Consider the following 23,749-nt stretch of genomic DNA (forward strand, 5'->3'; position numbering starts at 1 on the left):
GTGAAACGCCAAGGAACCAGCTCCACAGCACTTCTAGAGGTGATATACTTCACAAGAAACCTTCAAGATGAGACCGATGTTTTAATGGCCATTGCAGTCACATTCAAATCTCCATATTGAACAGTAGAGCAGCTGTTCCACACGGGTGTCACATATGAAAAAGGTCCCCCTTGTCTGTTAAGGTCTCTTTTAATATTCTGTGGGTCAGGGTTGTGGGCTCGTGGAGGCAAGGGTGAACTTAAGCCATCACAAAGGAGACTTCATTCGGAGGACGACTGAGACTTTCTATGTAGTGTCAGAGGGCAGCCAGCAGATGAGGCAGACAGTTTGTGAGCCGTCTTTTGTGGAAGATATGCCACCCAGCTCTGACAGAGGAGCATCAAAGGGGACCAAGAATGGAGATTTCCCATCCTGCACCGGAGGTTACAGGGCAATGGAGGGACGGGTAATGTTGTATCACCCCCACGAAAGTGACGCTTAAAGATGCAGACACTAAGATACTCACCAGGGTTGCTGATGTGAATCTTTTTCAGTCATTTCAACTATATTTAAATGTGCTTCCAAAAAGGATAAAAAGAGAGCATCTTCATGAACAAACAACAAAAGGGATACACTGCGTATATTCAAATCAGAAATTTGAATGCAAGCCATCCAACAGGAAAAGCGTTTAACTGGGATCAAACAATATGAATGAGCACTATCTTAAAAAAAAACACACTAGAATAACTTTGCTCCATCTCTGAATCTCATTGTCCAACTTTATGCTTTGATGATGCAGAGAGTGCAATGAACCGTGAAGTCTACTTTTGAAATATGTTGAATAAAAATGAAAGATGATTATTTTATTCATTTGTGGGGTGTGCCGTTATGTTGAGGAGATGGAAACCCCTTCATTTCCCTCCAAGTATTAACCGTAGAAGCAGCCAAAACAGGATCTTAAAGCTTCCTAGTATATGCCACAAAAAGATGACGATTGGAGGATCACCGCCAGGAAATGTTCAAGGACACAAGACGAACCATTAGGCACGAGCTCTTCGATTCTCCTCCGCTCCTTTGGCCCTGTCCTCATCCAGCCTGGGGGATTTAAATCTCCAGCGAAGTGCTGTTGTGACATCGCTCATGTAAAAATCATGTCATCTCCTCTCCATTCAGAGTGTCCCCTCAGGTTAATGTGTAGTAAGAAGGAGAAAGAGTTCCAACCCCACAGTCATTACCAGTGCTTTCAGCTGGCATGCCTCATCATCTCCCATGAAAACCTGCTGTGTCAAAGGTATAAAGAGACCATCTGTGCTATTTCCAGCATCCTGCCCTTTATACTAAACCTTGTGTGAGGATTGAAATTACAGCAAATGCCCCACTTCTGATGATTCATTGTGATAAATCACGTCATGTTCATTTATTGGGACTGAGCTGAATGAGTCGAGCTTTTCATGCATGAAACGATTCCTGCAAGATGTTTTTTCACTGAGTGGGGTACATTATGCTCATGATTTACACGCAGATATGCTTTTAAGCTATTTAGCAGCAATCAAAATCATTTATTGTTGCTTCCAGGCAAGGCTTTCTAGGCTCCAGCTTTCGTCTCCGGCCTCAGTCACTCACAAAGGCTGCCTAACCTGACTCACCTAACCAGAAGCAGCTGGCCGCAGTGGCTACCTGGAAGTCTGCTCAGCTTTACCTAGCACTCAGTAATTACATGGCCAATAGGCCACCTCCCAGCACCAAACCACACAGAGGGCTAAACTCAAAAAGCTGTCAGTTATTAATTACCAGTTGCGCAGTGAATAGAGGATATCTGAGGGGATTGGCACAACTGTAACTGTATCAGGCCACTGGGATTACACACTTTGTGAGGCGGGGAGGGGGAGTGGAGCCCCGCCTGGCCACAACAAGTTGAGAAGGGCTGATTAGGTTCAGACTTGGACTATGTGTGTAGGATTGTCTTTGCTGAAGTGAATCAAATCTGGATTTGACTTAAGTAGCCCAACTGATATTGCTGCATCTGCTTATGTTTTATTATAAATGTGTGCGATATAGCAGCCAGCTGAAATGACCCCCTGCAGCAGACACGCCTGTGACAACCAGCGTTGGGTGTTTAGTGGGAAAAACAAAGTCCCGCACATTACCAGTTGTTTGTTTTCCCAAGAGCACGTTGGCGGTGTTTAACTACCAGGCTTTTTGAAGTGTTAACTTCAAGAAATGCTGCAGAGTGGTAGAAGAGGAAATAGAGGAGGGGGGTTTGAGGTGTATGGGGGAGTAAACAGGGAAAGAGCGAAGCACCAGTGCTTGCTGACTGCACATTTTATTACAGTCCCATTAAAACAACAGGCCCTGCATGGAATGCAGTTCTCAGGGGAGGAGACGCTACACAAAAAAATGAAAAGCAAAACTGCACGCCAAAGCTGAAACAATCATTAGCAGGACGCTCGCTTCAGTGGGTGTGACTTCTGACAATTCACAAAAAAAGTTTGATGGTTTTGCTTTCCCCCCCTTAAACCCAGGACTATTTACACCAAATGTATAAAGTAAAACCATTATTCAAACTCGGGGTGCAGCCCAGAAACATAATGAATGGTGTTCAACAAGGAAATGTGGCGTAAAGCAAAACTAATTTAGCATTGCAGCTCTATAACATCGTCCAACAATGGAAAAGAATCAATGCAGCACAACCAGATAAAGTGTATTTTTATTCCACACGCAACCTAATTGTGAAAACCGGGTGCATCCTCCTAATAATTTAAACTCAAGACAACATCACCCAAATGTGCCGATAAGGAGATAACAAACTGCGCATTCAGACATGACAAAGCACGAGCTAATGCATTATGTGACCAGGTGTTTTCTGCAATTCTGTGTAGTCCCTTTTGTAATGAATGTATCTACATTTCCCATATTTTCAGACTGAAGGCCTACAGTATACACACCAGACGTTGTAGACACTGCCTTTCTGTTCGAAGTTTCATGGCCATCCATCTAATAGTTATTTCAGTTTGAACTAAAGCCGTCGTCCGCCTGAACAACACTGAGAGCCATGACGCTAATGTAGCCAAAAACAATCTCAGGTCCAGACCCAATCACAGCCAAAGCGTGAAAATGCTTTTAGTCACTAAGGAGCTAATAACAGAGTGTGAAATGGCAGCAATACACAGACACTGTTAGAATGACGAATGGCTCCAGAAAAAAAAGGTATTCACCTTCATTAGCCAGGACTTACATCAGCATGAATAAAATAGACTTGAAGAAAGAGTCTCTCAGATAAAAACTTCTTATGATTCAGAAACAACCTATAAAATATCCTGCAGCTATGGACCATTGCTCTGTCTTTGCATCCACTCCATCTTCTTTGACAGCAATAAAGTGAAGACTGTGAAAAGCACATTACGGTCCTCCCCTCAAAGAAAAAAAAAAGCCACATCTGAGCCACGGGCTGTCTCCTAGACAGAAGGGAGGATAAATATTAAGTGAACCCATTCAGCATTCATAAAACGATATTTGGCCTGAAATAGCTCCTCAAAAGCATTACTAAAGTATGGCACAAGTTCACTGCATGAACCTTACAATATTAAATACACTACAGACTCTTCAAAGATGATATATGTTTTTATGTAACCACTGTAATCAAGTTTAAGAATGCCAGTTTCCAAGATGGAGCTCGGTGCCGCCCTGGGTTTAGTGTTGTCGCGCTTCATTTGATGTGAAATGTTTTCGTTGTTTAATTTCTATGCTTTACAGAGATGTGGTGGGAGAGAATGCTTAGCAGACGTATGATAGGGATTGAGAAAAAGAGAGCAGCATTGGGAGAGGCTCATTATGGTTAATACTTCCAGTACTTGTGGCTCATTAATTTAGGCATCTCCACTCAGCAGCAGATGACTCATTTGCAATTGATAAGACCACTTGTGAAAACAAGAAAACGCAGCTCATTCAATTATAATGTTTCTTTCACCTAAGTCTGATTATTATAATAGTACTTTGATTATGTTTGAGGCAGAGGGAATCATTTCAGGGATCAAGAAAGTTACTTTTTTGGACTGACACGCAAATATTTCTTTCTAAAAGCCAATCGTTACCAAGTGAATTGAGATTGAACAATGCAACATCAGTAAAAACAGGAAGTCATTTTTCCAATGTAGCATTTTTAAGACTTTTAACATCGATTGATGCCTCATTTTTTAATTAATGTCTTGTTCAGGACAGTCCCTGGTGTTAGTGAGATGTCAGTTTCCTGCCAAGGACACATCACTCATGCAGCACAGATGCTTTCTGACACCTGGATTGTCCATCCAAAAAATCCAACCACAAGGCTTCCACTCTGCACAATGTCACAGCCATGACCTTTCCATTGAGGTCACCTGCAGTATGTTCACACTTACTGTATTACATCCCCAGCTGGAGCCGACTGAGGCTGTGATGTGGACAGATGCATCAGACTTTCAAAAGTTGTGAAAACATGCCAGTCAGTTTCCTGCAGCATGCAGTCTGACTGTGGCTCAGCAGTCTGCAGAAACAAGCTAATGTTCACATGCCTCAATGAGACATGTTTCTGCCATGCACCTGCTATGCACAGTGACATGTTATTTGCAAAAGGTGATATACTACTTTATTCTGATTTCAAGGAGTCCATTTATCCCAAAAATTGCAAACGATTTTGCAAACAAATCACGTTTATTAGGGGCAACAATATTTCACAGAAGAAAAAAAATGAGACCAGCAAATCCTGCACACGTGGAATCCTAAAGAAATTGACATATCTTAGTGTCCTATGCATGCCCTAAATGCCAACTTTTTTTCTGAGCCAACTATCCCTGTTCAAGCTTTGACTAAATGTTTTTTTTTAATCAAAACAGGTGGATTCAGGGTTTGTTTATCTTGAGAAGGACCAATTATCCACACATTCATATTTTTACATGTGTTTGACAAATTCAAAATCAATCAGGGACTATACGCTATTCATTTTTGCCAGTCAAACAAATAATGTGATGAGTTTAGACCATTTTGTCGGCAATCATAACAGAAGCAAAATATTTTTCATTGAAAATCTGCACAACAGTGAACTTCACAATAAGATTGGATAGAAGCTCATGAGGGGGCAATTATATATTGAAAATAGAGCTCTTGCTCAAATATCAGGAGCAGCACTGACAGTTTCCTCCCAATAAGTTCTTACAAAGATGTACAAGGTATGAAAATCAAAAAAATGTGAGGTTACAGCTCACATTGTGCAGCATTCCCTCCAGCTACATCTCCCCACGGTGCCTCGCTAACGAAACCTCGACTCCATCCCAAAATGACCAGAAAGCTGAAGGAATAAATGTTTCCATCTACTGGTGGGAAATGTGAATTTCAACATTTCTTGTCCAAGTGAGCAGACAACATCACAAGTCAAACAACCCTTCAGCACTTCTATGTATAGAGCGCTGTTAAATGCCTTTCTTTCTGTTTAGTGTAATGGCTGTCAGCTGTCTGCATCCTTCACAGCAACTATCAACACCCATGCAAACTGCCACCATTAGGTTTCAATTAAATAAACTAAAAGGCAGAATCAGAAGACTTCCATTCATTCTTACACCAACACATGCTTAAACCCAATCTCACACACCTGCAGAAAACCACATGTCCACAATGCATTGGGAGAAAAGTAGCTGTATGTACCTGGAGGGCAGCTGCATTCAGGTGATGCTTGTCTGGCAGTCCGGATCTTGACAAACTGTTCATAGGAGCGCTGAAATGTGAAAAGAGTGACATTTTTATTCACAAGTGTTGTTTAGGGGCATTCAAAACAATTAAAGAAGAGGGGAATCTCACCTGAGAGAGCAGCTCATCCACGCGTTGCTCAATCAATGAATTAAAATCATCCATGGAGTAGCCCGGGGCTCGGATAAAGGTGTGCTCGTCATTCCCACTCTCCAAATCCACAACCCGGTTCTTCACGTCAGCTGTGTTAATGCTCAGGAGAATGCAAAAGGCGATGGACGCCACTGAGCACAAAGACGAGATAATGTTCAGCACTGTTGTGCGGTACTGTTGTCTCTTCTGAGGCGCCACTTCTTTCTCCATTTTTTCCACGCACTTAGATGCTCCTCTTGCCTCTGACATCTCCATTGAACTACAACTACACGCGCGTGTCGGGAGCAGACTGCATCTGGCGCGGAGTCACGAATGTATGGCACACTGTGACTGTGCTGCGTGTGTGTGCCTGTGACGCCGCGTTCACGTACAGGGACTTGTGGCGACAGAGAGATGAGTGGAGCCTCAAGTCAACCTGCACACACGGCTCCTGCTAACTTGTTGCACTGAGCGCTTGCACAGTAGTCTGCAGCAGAGGAAATTGCTATAATGCACAATAAAGTACAAAGAGAGGCTGGGGAAATCGAAGGCGGTGTGCATGTAGCAGAGGCAGCTTTACCACTCGGAGCTTTTCCACGGTGCAGGCATGCTCCCCCTCATTACGGCAACAACACGCCTCCAATCTGTCCTGACTGATTAACATAATTTATTGACCCGCTCCTTGTGCGCTCTTACAGTGGAGCACTATTGCCATTAGTTGACACGAAGTGCTGTTTTATTGTATTTATGGCACATCTCCAAGAGGACGCTGCGTAAAAAGGCAATTACTAGTTACATGTTGTACAAAAAAAACAAAACATGTTTTGCTATAAGGGCACTATAAAAGAGCACTCACAGTAAATCATTCATGACTAAAATATATGTTAGAATTAAGTTAATTCTGTAGTCTATGGATGGCATCGTTGACATTATGGCCATGGCGCTGCGTAAAAACGCACGATCATCTTAAAAGCTCTGGGGGGATTGAAGCACTCACTAAACCGTGCAAATATATATATATTGATTGTGTTCATTAGACATCATGCATGGAGGAGGACACACAGTATGTCCCTTTGATACCAATAGATGCCTCGAATTCAAGTTAAAAATCCAATGTAGTGGATTTGGGTAACAAAGCAGCAGATAATGCACACAGTAGATGGAGATCACATTGCATGACACTGCAAACAGCGTGGATTTAGTGAGGATTGTGGGACTTAGTCTCAATATGTTTGCATCAACTATAATCCACATAACTGTGTAGTTTGGCTAAGTGCAATGATAGTCTATTCGCAAGGCTAACCATCAGTGTAACACAGTTATCTGTGTTTAAGCATAAACTGCCATTTTAATTTCATGTGCATGCTGTTGCTCCTTTAAGACGAATCAGCAGCTATCCATCTACACTGTTCACCCGTTTCAAGATGGCAAAATGAATACTGGGTAACTTTTGCAATGACTTTAAATCAAGCACATTTGAAAAGCACCTTAAATGCGTCCGTTTACAGAGACAGCTAGAGACTGACATTATGTTTGTTTTGCATAATCTGCAGGTTTAGCTAATCCCGGTTTGCATCACATATTCAAGGGAAAACTCAGATGGTTAATGTCTTCAGGTGATTTGAATTACTTTACCTAATGAGGCTTCTTCATGCTTGATTGATATCTCACTCAAGTACCTGTTAGAAGTAGACAACTGTTATTGTTGGATTGAGTCCTCTGACATCATGCAACGTCATCCTTTGAAGAAGTCTGATCATCCAGAACATCTGAAAGAAGCATGTATTAGAAACTACAAGTATGTCCAGTACCTTTATTTCACTGGTAAACTGTATACACGCGACCCAATGTAAATACATGTACATTTTACCAACAGGCAAAAAGATATTCATCAAAGTCCGAGTCTAAAAAAACTCAATTTATTCAGCTGTGTTTTGTCACTCATTACATTAATCACTTTAAAACTAATATAGGGCTAATATTAGATGTTTGGCGTTAGTGGTCTCTCGATACCTCTTTAAAGCGTTTGGCGCCATCTAGTGGTCAACCGCAGAAATGCGTCTGATATTATGACTTCCATAATTCATAATTTAACATTTATTCGTAGTAGAATCCCCATGACAACATCTGTGAGTAGATCACGTGGAGAACAGTTCCCCTTTGTGTGCCTGTGTGCCTGTCAGCTATATGCCCCCTGCCCCCTTTTTTTTTTTTTTTTGGACATGCCACAAAGTGACAGATGGGGTGGTGCGACAAAGTCACGTTGCAAAATGCACGACCTACTGCACCTTGCATATTCAGCATTAAAAAGAAAAAGAAAAAATGATAAGGCCGATCGACTGGTTTGTATATATTCAAAAGTGTCTCCTCTATTTTATATAACATTACTACAGGGGAGATTAGAATGCTCTTAAAGCGCTAAAATGCGCATCATCACTCGCAGCCTTGACAACCGGCGCATCAGTAATCCGTTGATGTTTATTTTTAGATCTCTCCGTCGCTGCGAGCTACCCTCGTTCAACACACAGCCCATGTTCCTGCGGTCAATAATTCATATGTTGTAGGCCTGCAGCAGTCACCGAGCAGGCTGCAACCACCCCGGAACACAAGACGCCAAAAAGCGCACAGGGAGGACCGCCTGAAGATCGATGAACCCCAAAGCTCCCATGAGGCAGCAAAACGGAAACATACCGGCCACATCTGGGAGGTGAGGTCATATTTGTAAGGTTTTATCTAGACAGAGGAAATATTTTTCATAAGAAAACACAAAATACTAGCTAGTGACCTGCTTGTTTTTATTTTATTTATTTATTATTATTATCATTTTCAATTGAATTACGTGTGGTTGCAAGTTATTTGGGGGGGATTATTCTACCAAAATGTATAATTGGACTTATTTTTGGGGCTTCCAAAATAATATTAGCCTTCAAAACCACTGATACATGTATAAATTATCTTTGTTAAAAAGGTAGAAATGTCAGGGACCACAACTTCAGGAGAAATAACAAGTTCAACAACGTTTTAGGACAATCTTTGTGACAGTTGTTTTCAGTTTTACATAATTGTGTTCCCTGTTTGTTTTACTGCGTTTTGTTGCTTTATATTCTTAATTTTAACCAGTTTGTATGTAAAACACAAATGCCTCTTTGCCCAATGTGTGAAACTTGCTCTTTGATTGTCTTGTTTCAAAATGTCATAACGTGAAAATTCAGGCACTACAAATGTAGATAAAACAAGCTCAACAAATTCATTCTTCTCTATGTAGAATACTTAATTCTCCACTAAGTATTTAAACCTTTTTATATTTGTTATACTTTGTTCTAGAGCGTTTTACTTGTCCTGTGTGGATTAAACACAATGTTCTTGTTGCTGAGTGTTAAACTTGCCTTGCTGTCCAGGAAGCAACTCGGAGAGAGAGTCCACATCGTGGCCTCAATGCCCACTGAGTACCAGGAGAGGTTCCTCCCCCCGCGCTGCCACACGACTATGGTCACCAGCTGCCCACAAAAAGCCCCTTATCACACGCTGAAGGGGACCAACACTGACACGGCCTACGCTCATGTAAGAGTTAAAAGTCTGGTAAAACTTTGAAAATCTGTGACTCCCCACCTGTGAGGCACAACAGTCCATGATGCAGTGCTGCTGGGTGCCCAGGTGCTGTGGTGAAAGACATACTGGGAAATAAAGGACCCTGGAGTTGAGCAGGACACAAAATGATTCCTGATAACAAATCCTCGAACATTCACAACCTACATAAACAGAATATTATATGAACGTAAACAACTACTTATAGTAATGTAGAGTAAAGAACAATTTTGTGGAAGGTTATCAACTGAACAGCAATTCATTTCATTAAACAGGACATCCCATGACTTTATCCATAAGTATTTAACTGGGTCAGGAAAAAATAGTTAGAAAAATTTCACAACAATCCAGATTTTCCATGTGGGAACCCTGAGCACATTACTCACACAGCATAAGGAGATTGTTTTGTTTTTTTCAGAAGACTGTATGTAACCCAAAAATGCCTCCAACATCAACCGGAGGCTCCGAAGTCGTCTCTGCCCCCTAAAGTCAACCGCAGATGCAGCAGCGCTCCCAACAATCCTGTGCGCTCTGTAGCCAACCAGATGGCATCCATGGCTTACACATCGGTGTACAAATGTAAGCGGAGTCATACATTGAAGAACAACAAACATATACACCCTGATTCTAAATCCACTCTCCTTTTCTCTTATTTTCAGATGATTTCCAGGCATGGAAGGCAAACAAGCGCAAGCCGTATAAACTAGTTGACAGCTTGCAAGTCAACCAAGGATTAGTCGTCAACAGCAGCACTTCCAAAGCTAACTCCAAAGTAGTCGAAAAGGTGCCTTTTGAAAGCATCACCAGCTACAGATCGGATTATGTCGCCCATCCGGTGCAGCCCAGGAAATGCAGGAACAGCTGGTGCACCAAACCAAAGCTCTGCCTTTAGGTAAAGCCAAAGAGTCCTTTCCACCTGCAGATAAGAACCACTTCCTGTCCACATCACACGCAGACTACACAGCACACAAGTGTTTGCGCACCAAACCAATTCTGCCATCTGTGGAGCACAGAGAGAGGAGCAAGGAGCCCTTTGAAACCAAAACCACCATGAGGGAGGCTTTCAAAGCTTGGGACACACCCAGACGCTCCCCCTGTGTCCCCAAGGAAGGCCTGGACTGGGCCAAGACAGCAACCGTCTCACTGTGTGCAAACCAGACTTACGAGAGCTGCAACACAAACCAGAAGCCTTCCAGCCCTAATCCCGAAGTGAGTGACACTGAAGGGTGCAAGTCCACCGAAAATACTCCTAGTCCTGCTGAAGACGGAGGGTTTGCCCGCTTGGATCGCACCTCCCCGGACATGGAAGAATCTAGGACGTGCCAGAAGAGCTTTACGGACAGAACAGTGAATTGGTTCGATGGTGGGATTTGTGAGGAGAGCCCTGAGGAACACCCCATCTTCAGCTGCATGGTGTCCACCAGAAGCTGAGCTCTCTGAGGACACGTTACCTCAGGTAGCCTCCAACTTTGCAGCAATAAAAGCAGTCAACAGTACTGAGATTACGTAATGGCAGCTATTTTTTATAGTATTAAGCATCTCACTTGTTCTCCACAACACATTTTGAGTGCTTTATAATCTACTTAACTGAAGGCGTTCATATTCCAAGTAACATTATACTGCTATATGTGGTTTAACACATCAATTAATGAATGGTGTGTAGTAGGGCTCCTATTTATGATATTCATTCACATGCACATAATGCTTTACATAAACCGTAATTCTTTGGTTTAGAAAAAGAGGGCCATCACAACTTCAAAGCCTATAACTTCTTTGAGTGTCCAAATACCCAACAATATTGACTTTACATTAATATGAGAAATAATAGAAAGAAGACCTCTTATTTGGGAGTGTCCAATCAGGAAATATTGACATTTGTTCACCCTCGCTGCTTGAAAACAATGATTAAAAATATTAAAAGTAGGAACCAGAGGATATCGGACTATTCCGATCTTGTGTTTAAATAAAAACGCTCAGAGGTAATGTTTGGGAATGAGTACAAAAACTTGATGAACATGTTATAAACACCAAACAATAGATACTGTAATAATGGCAATTACATTTTATTAAAAAAAAACAAATATCCTCAAAAGGAAAGGCTTGGACTTGTCCACGTCTGAACTGGGAGAACTTTCCAATCCATCCTATTTACATCATATACAACTAAAGCTTTCTTAGAGAACATAAAAACTATCATTAAAAAAAATGTGGCCCAACTCCCATATGCACATCAGCCTTCCATATTATCTTGGGTGACATTTTAAGTAATTAAAACGTATTTATTACATTTTCCATTCAGTTCTCCTCCCGCTACTTCACATTAACATCAACAGTCCCCTTCGTGTGGAGTCCACATAGTTCAACGTGTTTGGAGCTCAAAAAGCCGTCAGTCTTCCTGGAAACGGATGTGCTTAGTGGCCTCCTTGGCCCGGGCGAGGATGATTTTTTCGGCTTTGGATATGAGCTGAAGTGTTACACAATGAGAAATCAGTGATTAAACCAAGTGAGGAGGCTTTACCCGTATTTGTTCATATGCCAAATGTGTATCCAGGATAAGCTGCTTATCAAATATACAACCTTATCCTTTCCTGTATTTTACCATATAAAAACATCATTTAAAGTCTGCATTACTTTATCACAGCCAGTCATATCCCATATTTGAGTTTCACATCATTTGGATAAGAAATAACTGCAAACTTTTCATACTTGTAATGGAACAATCACTAATATATTGCTAGGCACAGTATATATGATTGTATTTAACAATGTAGAGGTTGCTCTCACCTTCTCTGTGCCACGCTTCTTCTCCCTCGGGCGATTCAGCTTCACCTGTCGGTCCACTAAGATCTTCTGCCAGTACCGTTGTTCATGATCACCTTTTTAAAAAAAGCCAGATATTCACCATGCTGAGATTAATACTCATGACGCAAAAATGAAATCTATTATCCTGACAACAGAATGCAAGACTAGCAAATTAACTTCCATAATCACCAATTATTTTTAAAAAGTAGACAGAAAAGTAACAACGCATACCTGAGAGGATCTCGATCGCCCAGCTGTGCTCTTTCTGCAGCTCTGCTCTCACGTCACTCACAGCTTTAGCGTCCTCGGGGGTGTGAAAGCGGATGTGACCCTCAGAATCTCCATCCAGTGTGTCGATGTACGCCACGGGGGCCACTTTGGACAGAGCGTCCTGCACAGAATAACACCCAAAATAAAGCTTTGGTTCGCGATGATACAGATACCGAGCACACTTCATAAATGCACAGGAGGCCAACTCTCCTTCATTCTTTGATATTACGCTCTTATACTCTCACATTTATAGAAGATATTTCTAAAGTGTTTTTATTCAAACGACGCTACGGTCCACTTCACATTATAACAAACAGTTTTTATGTATATTTGTAGTTTTCTACCTCTCATAATCCTCACTTATTTGCCACGTTCTCTTTTTAAATCCCTATTTAAATTCATAGTATTAACTTGCTATACACTTGATAAAAAATGTAATCCCCTGTACCACCACATATTTACATTATTTTATTTAATATTGTATTTCTGTTTATATTTTAACCTCATGTTTTAGATTTTAATGTTGGTGATTTTCTTTTTCCCCCTATTTATATATTAAATGAGAATTGTTAGCAGGTGCCTGAGAGGTTTCTATTTGCAACGACTTGTTGGTTTTGTTAGTGTGCATATGAGAAATAAGCTATTGGTCGTCGTTTTGTTGGTCTGTATGTATGATTCGATCACCAAACGCAGATGATAATAATAGTAACGTTGCACTGTACCTTGATGAACTTCCTGGCCGGCAGCGGCTTGCTGTCTGTGATCTTCACGATGACTCCGCTGGTGTACTGCGGACCTATGTTTGACACCTTCTCACTTTTCACACTCTCTATTTCACTCTTCTCAACTAGAAGAAAGAAACACACAAAACAAAATGATCAGAAAATGCTCAATAATGCTGGCTCTGCAATAATATTACCCTTAATATGATGTCTTTCAATTAACACAGTGATATTACTGCTGTCTATAAGATCGGTTCAACACTCTTTATGTCATGTCATTGTGTGTAAACATGACAATTTATTTGAATGACTTTCCTTCAGAAATGTTCTAGAACCTGCAAGGTCCGCTGCAACTCTTACTACTTTTAAATCCAGGCAGAAGACTTTCCTTTTGCCGCTGTTTTTAATTGAACTACTCTTATCTAACACTGCACTGTAACTTTGATTCATGTGTTGTATGTCGGTGTTATTCATTTTTCATGTTCATTTTGTTCTCTCTGCTTTGTGATGACATGCTTTTTTTCCTCAATGAGTTACCCCTGCACTATTTCTGAACGCTCTTAATGTCTTTCATTTTTGTAAAACACTTTGAATTGCCTTGTGTTGAAAGGTGCTATATGAATAAACTTGCCTAGTAAAGAATTGGTGGACTAATTCATATCAAGAATAACTGAGTCTAATAAGATGGATTGATGGATTTTATCTGTCTAAACCAAAATAAATCCACTTTCTTTTTGATATACAACAGAGAATCAGGAAGTGTCTATGTTTGAGAGGAATATACATAATTATCTGACATTATGGCATAACAAATATCACTTTAACGACAGGTTTGACAGTCTTCACATGTCATGTGCACTGATGTTAGTGTATGTAAAATGTGACGCACCCAAAAATATTTTGAAGTCGTCGCTCCGATGAGAAACAGACCTTTAAAAGTGGAATATGCTTCATTTTGCATTCATTTCTGCTTATTGAAAATCAAAATGTCTGAAGGGGAATATCAACATTGGTCATTCATGACCCCAGCTTATGGCAATGATTAAGTGATCAGAAAACATGTAGAAACACAGCCTGCAGTCAGTCCATCTGAGACAAACTCACTGCGTTCATCTTTGGGATTGTGGTCTGTCTCCATCACTCCCTTGGGCCCCGGGTGATGGATCTGATTAATGCACTTCTTCAGGGACTTCATGCTCTGCTTCTGCAGGGTCAGATACTCATCCTTCAACTCGAGCCACGCTTTCCTTCACGGGGACGAAAGAGGAACAGTTATTAAATCATCACCTTCAAAATCACTTCACTCTGAAAGGGGTTTTCATTTATTTTCTCATATGTGTTTTGACACATGTGAGAAAAGGGATGTGGGGTCTTACTTGGACAGAACCCGCAGTGGGATGACTTCTTCTTCGATTTTCAGTTTCTCCTTGTGTTTCTTATTTCTCTTCCTCTTTGCTTTAACTGCTGAGTCATCTCTGTTTTCTTTCCCTTCCTCAACACCTCGCTCTGTTTCACTCTTAGTGGGCGGATCTGAAAAGGGGAATAACGCGGTCATAGCAAATGACTCATGGTGTCAATGCTGTAAAAACCCATTGTCATGGTTTTTAGATGGTGAAAATAAAAGCACAGAGAGAGGAAGGGGTAAACGGAAACATTTGTATTGTATTTGAATCTATGAGCATGTTTTGATCACCTACCCGTCTTTGATAAATTTTTCTCCTTCTCTCCGGCTTCACATTTACTCGTCTTCCTCATCTTAGAGGGTATTTCACTTTCGGGTCCCTCTGCTGTCTGCGACCGGCGTCTTTTTTTCTCTGACAGTTTGTCCGGGGTCTTCAGAGTGCGAGCGTCCTCCGATTTAAAATCCCCCGTTGCTGAGCGCTTCCTCTTGTGCTCGGACGACTCTGCCTCCATGTCCCGCTCTTTAGATTCCTCAGCGGCAGTCTGCACTGTGGCACCGTCTTTCTTTTTCTTCTTCTTTCGCTTTTTCTTCTCCTCTTCTTCACCTGTAGTAATGTCAAAACATGGCATCAATACAAGGCTCTTTCTGGATATCATCATGGCACATTCAGATTCATTTTGAGTCTCTACTTCTTTGTTTTTATATTTATTTGTACTAATTTCACTCTGCTTTCCTGTCAATCCTCAAGATTGTGTACATATTGTATTCAAACTCCACATTATTATGTTTGTTTACAATATCTTATGTTTATATATTTTTTCTAAGTAATAAGTTGATCTATTACATTGTTCTATCTATAATTGTTATCATACTAATGTTAATATCAGATCAGATACAGGTTTATTGCCAAGTAGGTTAACACATACGAGAAATTTGTATAAGTAGATAAAAAGCAATAAAAACGATGAAAAATTAAATAAAAACAGCTGGAGCTATTAGACGCTAATATGTAGACAATTATTTACAAGAAATCTGGATTTATTAAAAATGCCAAAAGCAGTATACTAGTGCAAAGTACTTATACATGCTTATACGAATAATACGGTAAAATAAGTAACATATGTGCAGTATTGTTATATAAAGTGGATGAGTAGTAGCTTGTGTACAAATATTTGGAGCGTTGTGCGGAACTGGCAAAACTTAAATGAAATAAATACAAACAAGAAATTGATGTTTGCATTAATATAATGCATACAGTCTGTACAGAGAGGCTGTGTCAGCGGGGGTCGCCGGCCTTGTTAAAGACGCCGATATATGAATATTTATTCACTGTTATTGTTGTTTTTATTTTTAACATGTGCAAATGTCTTGTAAACATGCTGGTTTGACAAAAACTATTTCCAAATTTGGAACAAATAGCCTTTATCTAATCTAATCAGTACAAGACAAGGTTTTTGAATAACGGTACCTGATGGAGGATTGTCAGCCGGCAGAGGGAGAGGCTTCCCCTTCTTGGTCTTGGGGAACATCCCGGGCTTCCTGGGAGCGTCTTCAGGAGGGTTGTTGAGCACCTGTTCTCAAAGATCAACATTTTCAATTTGTTTCCTTCCTGACAGAAGCAAAACACTGGGCTGGATAATCAGGTATAACCTTTTTCACCTCTATGGCACTCTGTGCTTGCACTCTGTCTCAAACTCCACGAAGGCGAAACCCTTTGGGTCTCCGGTGGTTTTGTATCTGGGGATGCTGACATAAACCACATTCCCGCATTTTGTGAAAACTCTCTCTATCCAGCCGTGCGTCACATCTTTAGGCAAAAGTTCCTTGTGACAAAAAAGAAGAAAGAAAGTTTACTTTATGACTCAAGATAGACCTGCAAGTACTGAGTAGTTCCATTAGTGATTCATCCTGAATTAGATCATTAATTGTGTTTGTCAATAAATATCCCTCACCTCCAAAGCTTAAAGCAAATTAACATGTTGTAGTTTAGATTATGGCAAGTAACATTTAACTCTTCTTACCACATAGACAGTGCGGCTGTCCACATTACTTGGTACGTCTCCAATCGGATACTGACGTCTCACTTTATTTCCCTCAAGGTTAACCTGAAACCAAACACACACACATTTCTGTTCAACGCATCAAACACACTTAAGTATTGAGCCAGAATCACAGAACAACAAGATTCTCTCCAAAGTACCTCAACAACAGATGAATTTTTCACCGCTCTTGCAATCAGCTTGGTGTCGGTTGTCAGCCTCTTCATCCGATTGAAGCTCACCAATATGGATATGTCAACATCTAAAAACAAAATAACAAATTCAGTCAAATGTTTAAGACATAATCCAATGTCTTCAATTTCAAAACGTGCACTAAATAATGCAATGGCTGATGACAAGGTAGAGCAATATTTTTCTCCCTTACATCCATCGTCTGACTCATCGATGAGTTTTTTGAGAAAGCGGTCCTTGTGGAGGTTGACGTCTCCGAACCAGAACTCGACTTGCTTCTTCACGTCCCCCATTAGCTGTTTGACACGAGACCTCTTCTTTTTCTCCAGCTCCTTGCTCTTACTGCTGGGTTCAGCTGTACCAGCATCACCAGCTCCCCTCTCTGTGTCGATCATCCTGGAAGAGGGACTGAGGCACAGGTCATTTTCAGACTTTTTAAATCAAACAGCAAATGAGCTTATCTATGTCCATTTACTTGTACTAGAGGATGTCAGAGGATTGTTGCCTCACAACATTTGGTTAAGGGGAGCGAACATGTGTTTTTATAGCAAAACTATAATGATTTGGACAATTCATACATCCTTTACGAAATTATTCATGCACAAATGGAAGGACAAGCAGTCCCTTAGTTTACTGGCAAATATAGGAGACCTTTCGAAATGGTGTTTTTTTTTCAGCAATTAAATGTTAAAGGCAGCAGATTTTGATTAAAAACCTTGGCCATTCATAGTTTATATTTGACAGATCATCCTCAGATATATATCTTTCACTGTCAATGGGTACATTTTTTGATTTTTAGTTCAGTTTTATTTTTTGGTTTGATTTAATTATAGTTAATGTTTGTTTATGTTCTACTCTTTTCTCGTCTTTTCACATCATGTGCAATGCCTTGTTTACATTCCGCTGTGACGAAAATTATTGATCTGTAAATCTAAATTGTGATCAATAAAATACATCCTATCCTATCTCAAATCTGTACTCTCAAATTTGCAGTTTTCTCTTCAAAGTGACTGAACAGATTAGCATCATACAAACTCTATTTGAACATCAATCTCTCTTCATTATTTTCCTTACCAATCATTTAAAATGCTTATCAAGAAGATAGGACCCTGGGATGACCTCATATGAAGTACAATACTCTTCAGCAAATTGACAAGAAGTAATATTCGGTTTAACTGCCATACGTTGAATTCACAAGTCTATGGTGAACACCCCCCTTGAATAGCATCAACACATTACATTAATATCACCAGGTATCAAAACACCGTTAGCTTCAAATGTGGCAGCTCCACATTATCTACTAAGTAAAGCCAAGTTACGTTGTGCATTAGCTATAGCTACCAGGCTTAGGCAAACAGCTGTACGCTGTTGTGTGTATTCGCGGGTAAGCTTTAAAAAAAAAAAAAAAGCTGCAGTCATGGCCATTGCATTTCAAAACAATTCAATCCTTCACTTAACATAAACGTGCGTGATGATTTCAAGAACTCACCCAGTTTAAGATGTGGAAACAGGTTAGTTTGCTGACCTATAAATAACAGAAAACGAGTTAGCTTGCTGCTTGCTAACTTTACATGACCGTCTTTACTTCGTTGTCGCAGAATAATTTCGTCATATCAGAATCAGGGAAAGCACTTCCGCTACTTTCCTTCCAAAATAAAATGCAAAATAACAGTCTGAAGTTTTAACATTTTATTTACAAATGTTCACAAGTGACAATACATCTCACATTTTTTTAAATACACATATACATGACAAATATATCAACGTAATAAGACCAATATTCATTGACCTTTAAGATCATAATAAATATAACAAATATCAAAAGCAGTGTGTCTCCATAAGAAAATGTGTTGTATAGGTAATGAAGTACAGTGTAAAATAGTGCAACATCGTGAAAAACAAGAACCTAAGGCACAAAAAGGAAGTCAATGGAGTAAGTTATAGTAGTAAGTAAATGTAGTATATCTAATAAACTTACCGGAGGAACCACGCGGCCGGTTAGCTCAGTTGGTTAGAGCGTGGTGCTAATAACGCCAAGGTCGCGGGTTCGATCCCCGTACTGGCCAGTCATGATTTTGACACATTTCACAGAAATGAGACAGTACCATAGGGAAATTTGACTTGTGTTGTCTAGCTTATAACTATGGTCCTCATTTTCTTTAGAAGCTCAAAATGGTCTCAAACTTCTTTAGCTTCCTGACCATGTCGTCCTCGGTGCAACTTTCAATCCTTTGCTTGATGAGCTGTAACAATTGCTTGTAGAAGTTATTCGCCCACTGACCTTCCAAGCAGTGGACGGATATGTTGCACACTTTGTGGAGAACCGTTACTAACTTGTCATTGCTGCTGACCTCACACCTTTTGAAGACCCAATCCCCCCATCCTTCCCAAATATCATCGTCGGTGAAGTTAACAGTTATACTTTCCTGTGTGCAAAAGGAGTCTGGATCTGTGTCAGCTAGGTCATTCCAGATGGCTCTGTATGAAAAAGTACAACATTTAGAAATAAACGTGTCTATGAGTGGAGTTTTTATTAATAAAAAAGTCACACTCACACAATTTTTTTCAGAGGGTACGGGGTCAAGTCGCTGAGTGACAGCAGACCTCTGTAGCTCACTCGGTTTCCCTCCATCCTGTGAAAGCACATTTGTAAGAGTGGTATGTTTTCTGCACTATTTCAAAGAGACCTTATGTCAGTGCAAGTCAGTGCAGGCATTCTATCTATCGTTTATATGCATTTAACTGTCTAGTTGGAAGACAAACAAGGTGACAATGTTATAAAAAAAAGCATTAAATGAAGGCAAACTGTAACTACAGAACATTCAAAAGAATATATATTAAGTTTTATGGCTTCAAAGTGCTACTAAAGTGAGCTGGAGTGCACTTAACCGAATTCAGAGTTTAATTGCAGCTGAATGTAAAAGGCCATTAAAAAATATGCATGGCCCAAAAGGCTGTCATGGAATACAGTTGGGAAAATAAGTGTAAGCGTTTAACGAGTAGACCTAAATGTAAAGGAGTCTCACAGAGGAAGACACAACATGAAAATATGTACATCTTCTTTATACGGTTCTGATTTCATATTGTTATATTCTTTTATACTTTTAGTTTTTATTTTCAAAAAAATAAAAAAGTTGGTTTACTGGAGTGCTGATAAAGGTTGCCATTGCAACAGCTATGAAACCTAATCAAACACAATTTTCTACATCAGACCATCATGACCATTGCAAGACTTTCACTTCCCTAAAATATATGTTGCATATTTTGTTATTACATCCATGAGTTCCTTACCACAACTCTTCAAGCTTTTTATTTGCCCGTATGGCACCAGAAAGAGTCAGCAGTTCGTCATCACCGACGTCTGTCCATCCGATTCTAAAATGGGAAGTGTGAAACAGTCTAGCCTCAAATTCTGTCATTGTACCATTTATATAGGCATAAAGTTTGTTTAAGTGTTTAGTTAAAAAGCTTGTGTAATCAGTTGTTAACTTACCCTAGTTGTCGCAAATTTTCAGACACTTGCAGCACATCAGCAATGACCCGAGCTGCGTCCATACCAAGGAGATTTTCACCAAGCCTTAAACAATGAAATAGTGCATCGGTGCAAAAGTTACATTATATATTTCTGAAGATGGTGTTTTTGACACTTTAATTAAGTGTTAGGAACACAGACCTGCAAATATTGAAAATAAAAGAAAGAAACCTCTATATGATCCAAACCAGATTTACCTTGAACTCACCAAAGTCTGTTACATCTGAGCAGTAGCGGCTGAATATCCCTCAGGGCCTCGTAGCTTACTCCTGTGCCGGTCAGATCCAGCTGTAATATTTCACCCTTTGTGAGGTTTAGGAAATACTTGATGGCGTTGTAATCCATTTGGGAGAGTGTTTCATCGCTAACATTAACCTGTAGTGTCTTTGGTTGCACTGACAGTGCCAGAGAGGGGTCCTGTTGCTCAAACAGGCAGTGCAAATGGTTGAGGATATGAGCTCCACTTTCACAGAGCATTGTAAGTTCTTTGATGATCTTCTGACGATAGCTGTCCACTTTCTCTTTCTTGCAACTCAGCCCCACTTGCCTTGAGAGAAGGTTAGTGTTGCGTTCAGCGAGGATTCCAGAGAGGAAGCGGTGGAAGAGGTCCAAATGTCCGCCACTGGACCCCTCCCCAGGACTTGCCGTTTGCTGAAGAGCCTCAGGTAAAGGGTGATCTGTCACTGCGCAATAAACTGCAGCAAAGAACTCTTGAACAGTGAGGTGTGCAAAGGAGTAAACCTCTTCAGTGCAGCCGGGCTCTTGTGCCACAGTCTTGTCCAGGAAGGTGCTCACAAGGCTGCATCCCTCTAAAGCTGCCATGTCTTTCTCGCTGCTGTAGAATAGTGTTTGATGCTCCATCAGCTTTTGGAAGGCCAGTTGACCCAGTTTCAGTACGATATCAGACAGACAGACCCCTTCTTTTTGCTCTGGACAAAACGTTAGAGCTCTTGCTTGAGTGTGAGAGCGAAGCAAGGCCACCAGATACTGCACATAAATGTCCGTCATGGTCTTGGGGCTTTCTCCACTCAGGTCCTTGCTTTCTTTAAGAATGCAGCACACAATGTAGCAAAATGCAGGTATGTAGCATAATGTCAGCATTAGCTCATTGGCTGATACCACTGAGAACATGCGGTCAGCAATAGCACTGTCCTGGAAATATCGTAAGAAGAAGTCTTGAACTTCAGTCAAGGAGAAACCAGCGATGAGCACAAAGCGGTCGATGCAGCCCACAGGGATGTGGTTGATGGCTGCAGGTCGACTTGTGAGCATGACAGAGGCGTTGGGCAGCAGTTCGCCTTGCATCAGACTTCCAAAGACCTCCACCACCTCTGCATCCTCATCAGGCTCAGTCACGAATGCGTCTACATCACAGCTCCTGTAGTGTCTGAACTCATCAAAGCCATCTAAGATGATCAGCAGCTTGTTATCGTTCTCTAAAATGTTATCCAGTTCCTTAGCCAGGTGCCGGTTTTTGCGCAGCACTAGCTCCCGGAAGTTCGTAGGTTTGTCGATCAGATTGAGGTCTCTGAAGGTCATGTGGATGATGAAGTCAAATCCAAGATGGTCCCTGTTTACCCCGAAATCAAAAAGCATCTTCTGAACTAGGATGGTTTTTCCAATACCGGCAACCCCAGAAACCAACACTTTCTTGACTGGGTGGTTTCCATGTGTGCTGAGAAAGAGTTCTGCCGGTGTGATTTTCCTCTGCACCTCTGACTTCTGCTGCAAAGATAATCGCTTTTGTCCAAACGTCAGCACCTCATGTCTTTTCATATCTAAGCCCTGGTGTCCGTCTGCCAACAAGAGATTGACGTAGTGTTCGGAAAATAGAATTTTCTCTCCGTGTCGAGTGTTGTAGAAGAGCATAGTCTCACTCCGCCGCTTGATGACATCTTTATGCTTTTGTTTGACTTTTTTATATTCTGCAAAGAAAAGATAATGTGAAAACAAAAAACTCTCACATAACAATGCAATGCTATTCCATGTGTTCAAAGATGTACCAACTTTGGATTGAATTGGATGTTGGAAGTAAGTCAAATATTACTTTATAAGAGCATTTTCTCTTTTGCTGTACTTATTATTCAGCATACTAGGAGGAATAGTTGCCTCTCCATGTTATTGTATACATTCATCTCAGATATTTTGCACTAAGAGGCTAACTTTACTCCAGCAAAAGACCTTTACATTTTTGTATTAAAGTTAAACTAAAAGAGAATAAATCATTATGTAAAAGTACTCTCACAAAACAATGCAATGCTTTCCCATGTGTTCAATGCTCAGCATTAATGTCATCTTAAATGTACCAACTTTGTATTGAATAGCATACCTGAGGATTGAGGCGAATCTGCGTTTCCTGCTTTGGGGTGTGTCTGTGCCTCTTGCTGATAATGACTACTAATTGAAAGAAAAATATCAGCTGCTTCATTGCCTTTACATTCCAGGATATCCAACACCTTTCTTACTCTTGCTCGGGGCCCCAGCTGACACAACACCTCCTCACGGTCATCACGAGTGAACACTTCCCGATCTACTAAACCCTCCAGCAGAGAGTCAATCCGTCCTTCCAGCTCATCCACCAGGGAAACTCGCAGAACCCTGAGGGCTTTCAAACAGGAATTACAACCATCCCTTTCCACCATAACTAACCTGAAAAAGATCCTCAGCAAAAATCAGAAAAGTAAGGTTATGATCGGCTGATGGAGCCTTTTGTATCGTAGCATTTCTCTCATTTTGTAAAAGCAATTTCCCCTCATAGTCTACAGGAATCCTGTTAACGCATGACCTTCTTCTAGAGCGGAGAGCTACAAAGTGAGCTGTTGGTTGTAAGAGGGGAAAAAAGTAAATAAAGGAAGTGCGATTCACTCTGACGGGTTGAGCTGATGAAATCAGGCTTTGCATTTTAACACTGCCGGTAGTAACAACTTGTTTTGCTGGTTAGGGTAGAAACTCCCACTACAGTAATGTAAGTTCTGCATAGTAAGACTGAGAAATGTTTTAGTGAAATTCCAGCAGCTGGATTAAATGACCATATAAAAACCATCACAGCTTGATGACTTGACGAAATAATGCAGTCAGTTTTTGTTTTATAAAGAGAAAATTCACAACAAACAGTTTATAAAAGGAATGTATTTGGCTTTATTAAATGATACACCAGGCATGAGCAGAAAGCGACACACCAGTTCACCAGCGGAGGGTCCCTATTGCATGCACATGAAATACCCCAAAAACTGTTGGAAAATGAATACTTAAAACCCACCCCTGCAATTATTTACAACACTATGCACAAGAACACGCATGAAAATAAATAGTTAAAAGGACAAACAAATATCTACATAACTTAAGAGCATAGGTAATATGTTTATCATGTTTTTACTTT

General features: G+C 40.6%; 3 protein-coding genes and 1 non-coding gene across 4 annotated transcripts in view; 1 reads left to right on the top strand and 3 right to left on the bottom strand.

Moving 5' to 3' along the window:
• The window catches only part of LOC134876345 (collagen alpha-1(XXV) chain), a 136,881-nt gene extending 130,564 nt beyond the window's left edge, over nt 1-6,317 (bottom strand). The window contains exons 1-2 of the mRNA XM_063901342.1: nt 5,806-6,317; nt 5,653-5,722 (exon numbers count right to left, since the gene is read on the bottom strand). Of these exons, the coding sequence (XP_063757412.1) occupies nt 5,653-5,722; nt 5,806-6,102 (367 nt within the window). The 5' untranslated portion in view covers nt 6,103-6,317. The remainder of the gene's footprint in view (nt 1-5,652; nt 5,723-5,805) is intronic.
• Nucleotides 6,318-11,458: 5,141 nt separating this feature from the next.
• larp7 (La ribonucleoprotein 7, transcriptional regulator) lies at nt 11,459-18,513 on the bottom strand. The gene is given in 14 exon segments (XM_063900980.1): nt 11,459-11,875; nt 12,196-12,287; nt 12,445-12,604; nt 13,206-13,330; nt 14,310-14,452; nt 14,582-14,735; nt 14,903-15,211; nt 16,076-16,178; nt 16,267-16,289; nt 16,292-16,430; nt 16,629-16,712; nt 16,808-16,908; nt 17,032-17,246; nt 18,328-18,513. Coding segments are annotated over 13 exon segments (1,713 nt in total). The 5' UTR covers nt 17,234-17,246; nt 18,328-18,513; the 3' UTR covers nt 11,459-11,797.
• LOC134876120 (NACHT, LRR and PYD domains-containing protein 3-like) lies at nt 18,513-23,189 on the bottom strand. Its single transcript, XM_063900979.1, has 6 exons — nt 22,700-23,189; nt 20,579-22,295; nt 20,332-20,415; nt 20,130-20,213; nt 19,394-19,471; nt 18,513-19,316 (listed from the first exon to the last, which is right to left on the bottom strand). Exons 1-6 carry the CDS (start codon nt 23,010-23,012, stop codon nt 18,998-19,000), a joined length of 2,595 nt encoding a protein of 864 aa, XP_063757049.1. The 5' UTR covers nt 23,013-23,189; the 3' UTR covers nt 18,513-18,997.
• Nucleotides 18,831-18,904, top strand: trnai-aau (transfer RNA isoleucine (anticodon AAU)). Its single transcript has one exon. It is a non-coding gene; the product is annotated as a tRNA-Ile (tRNA).
• Nucleotides 23,190-23,749: the final 560 nt, after the last annotated feature.

This window comes from Eleginops maclovinus, chromosome 14, assembly GCF_036324505.1.
Source record: "Eleginops maclovinus isolate JMC-PN-2008 ecotype Puerto Natales chromosome 14, JC_Emac_rtc_rv5, whole genome shotgun sequence".
Taxonomy (NCBI): Eukaryota; Metazoa; Chordata; class Actinopteri; order Perciformes; family Eleginopidae; genus Eleginops; species Eleginops maclovinus.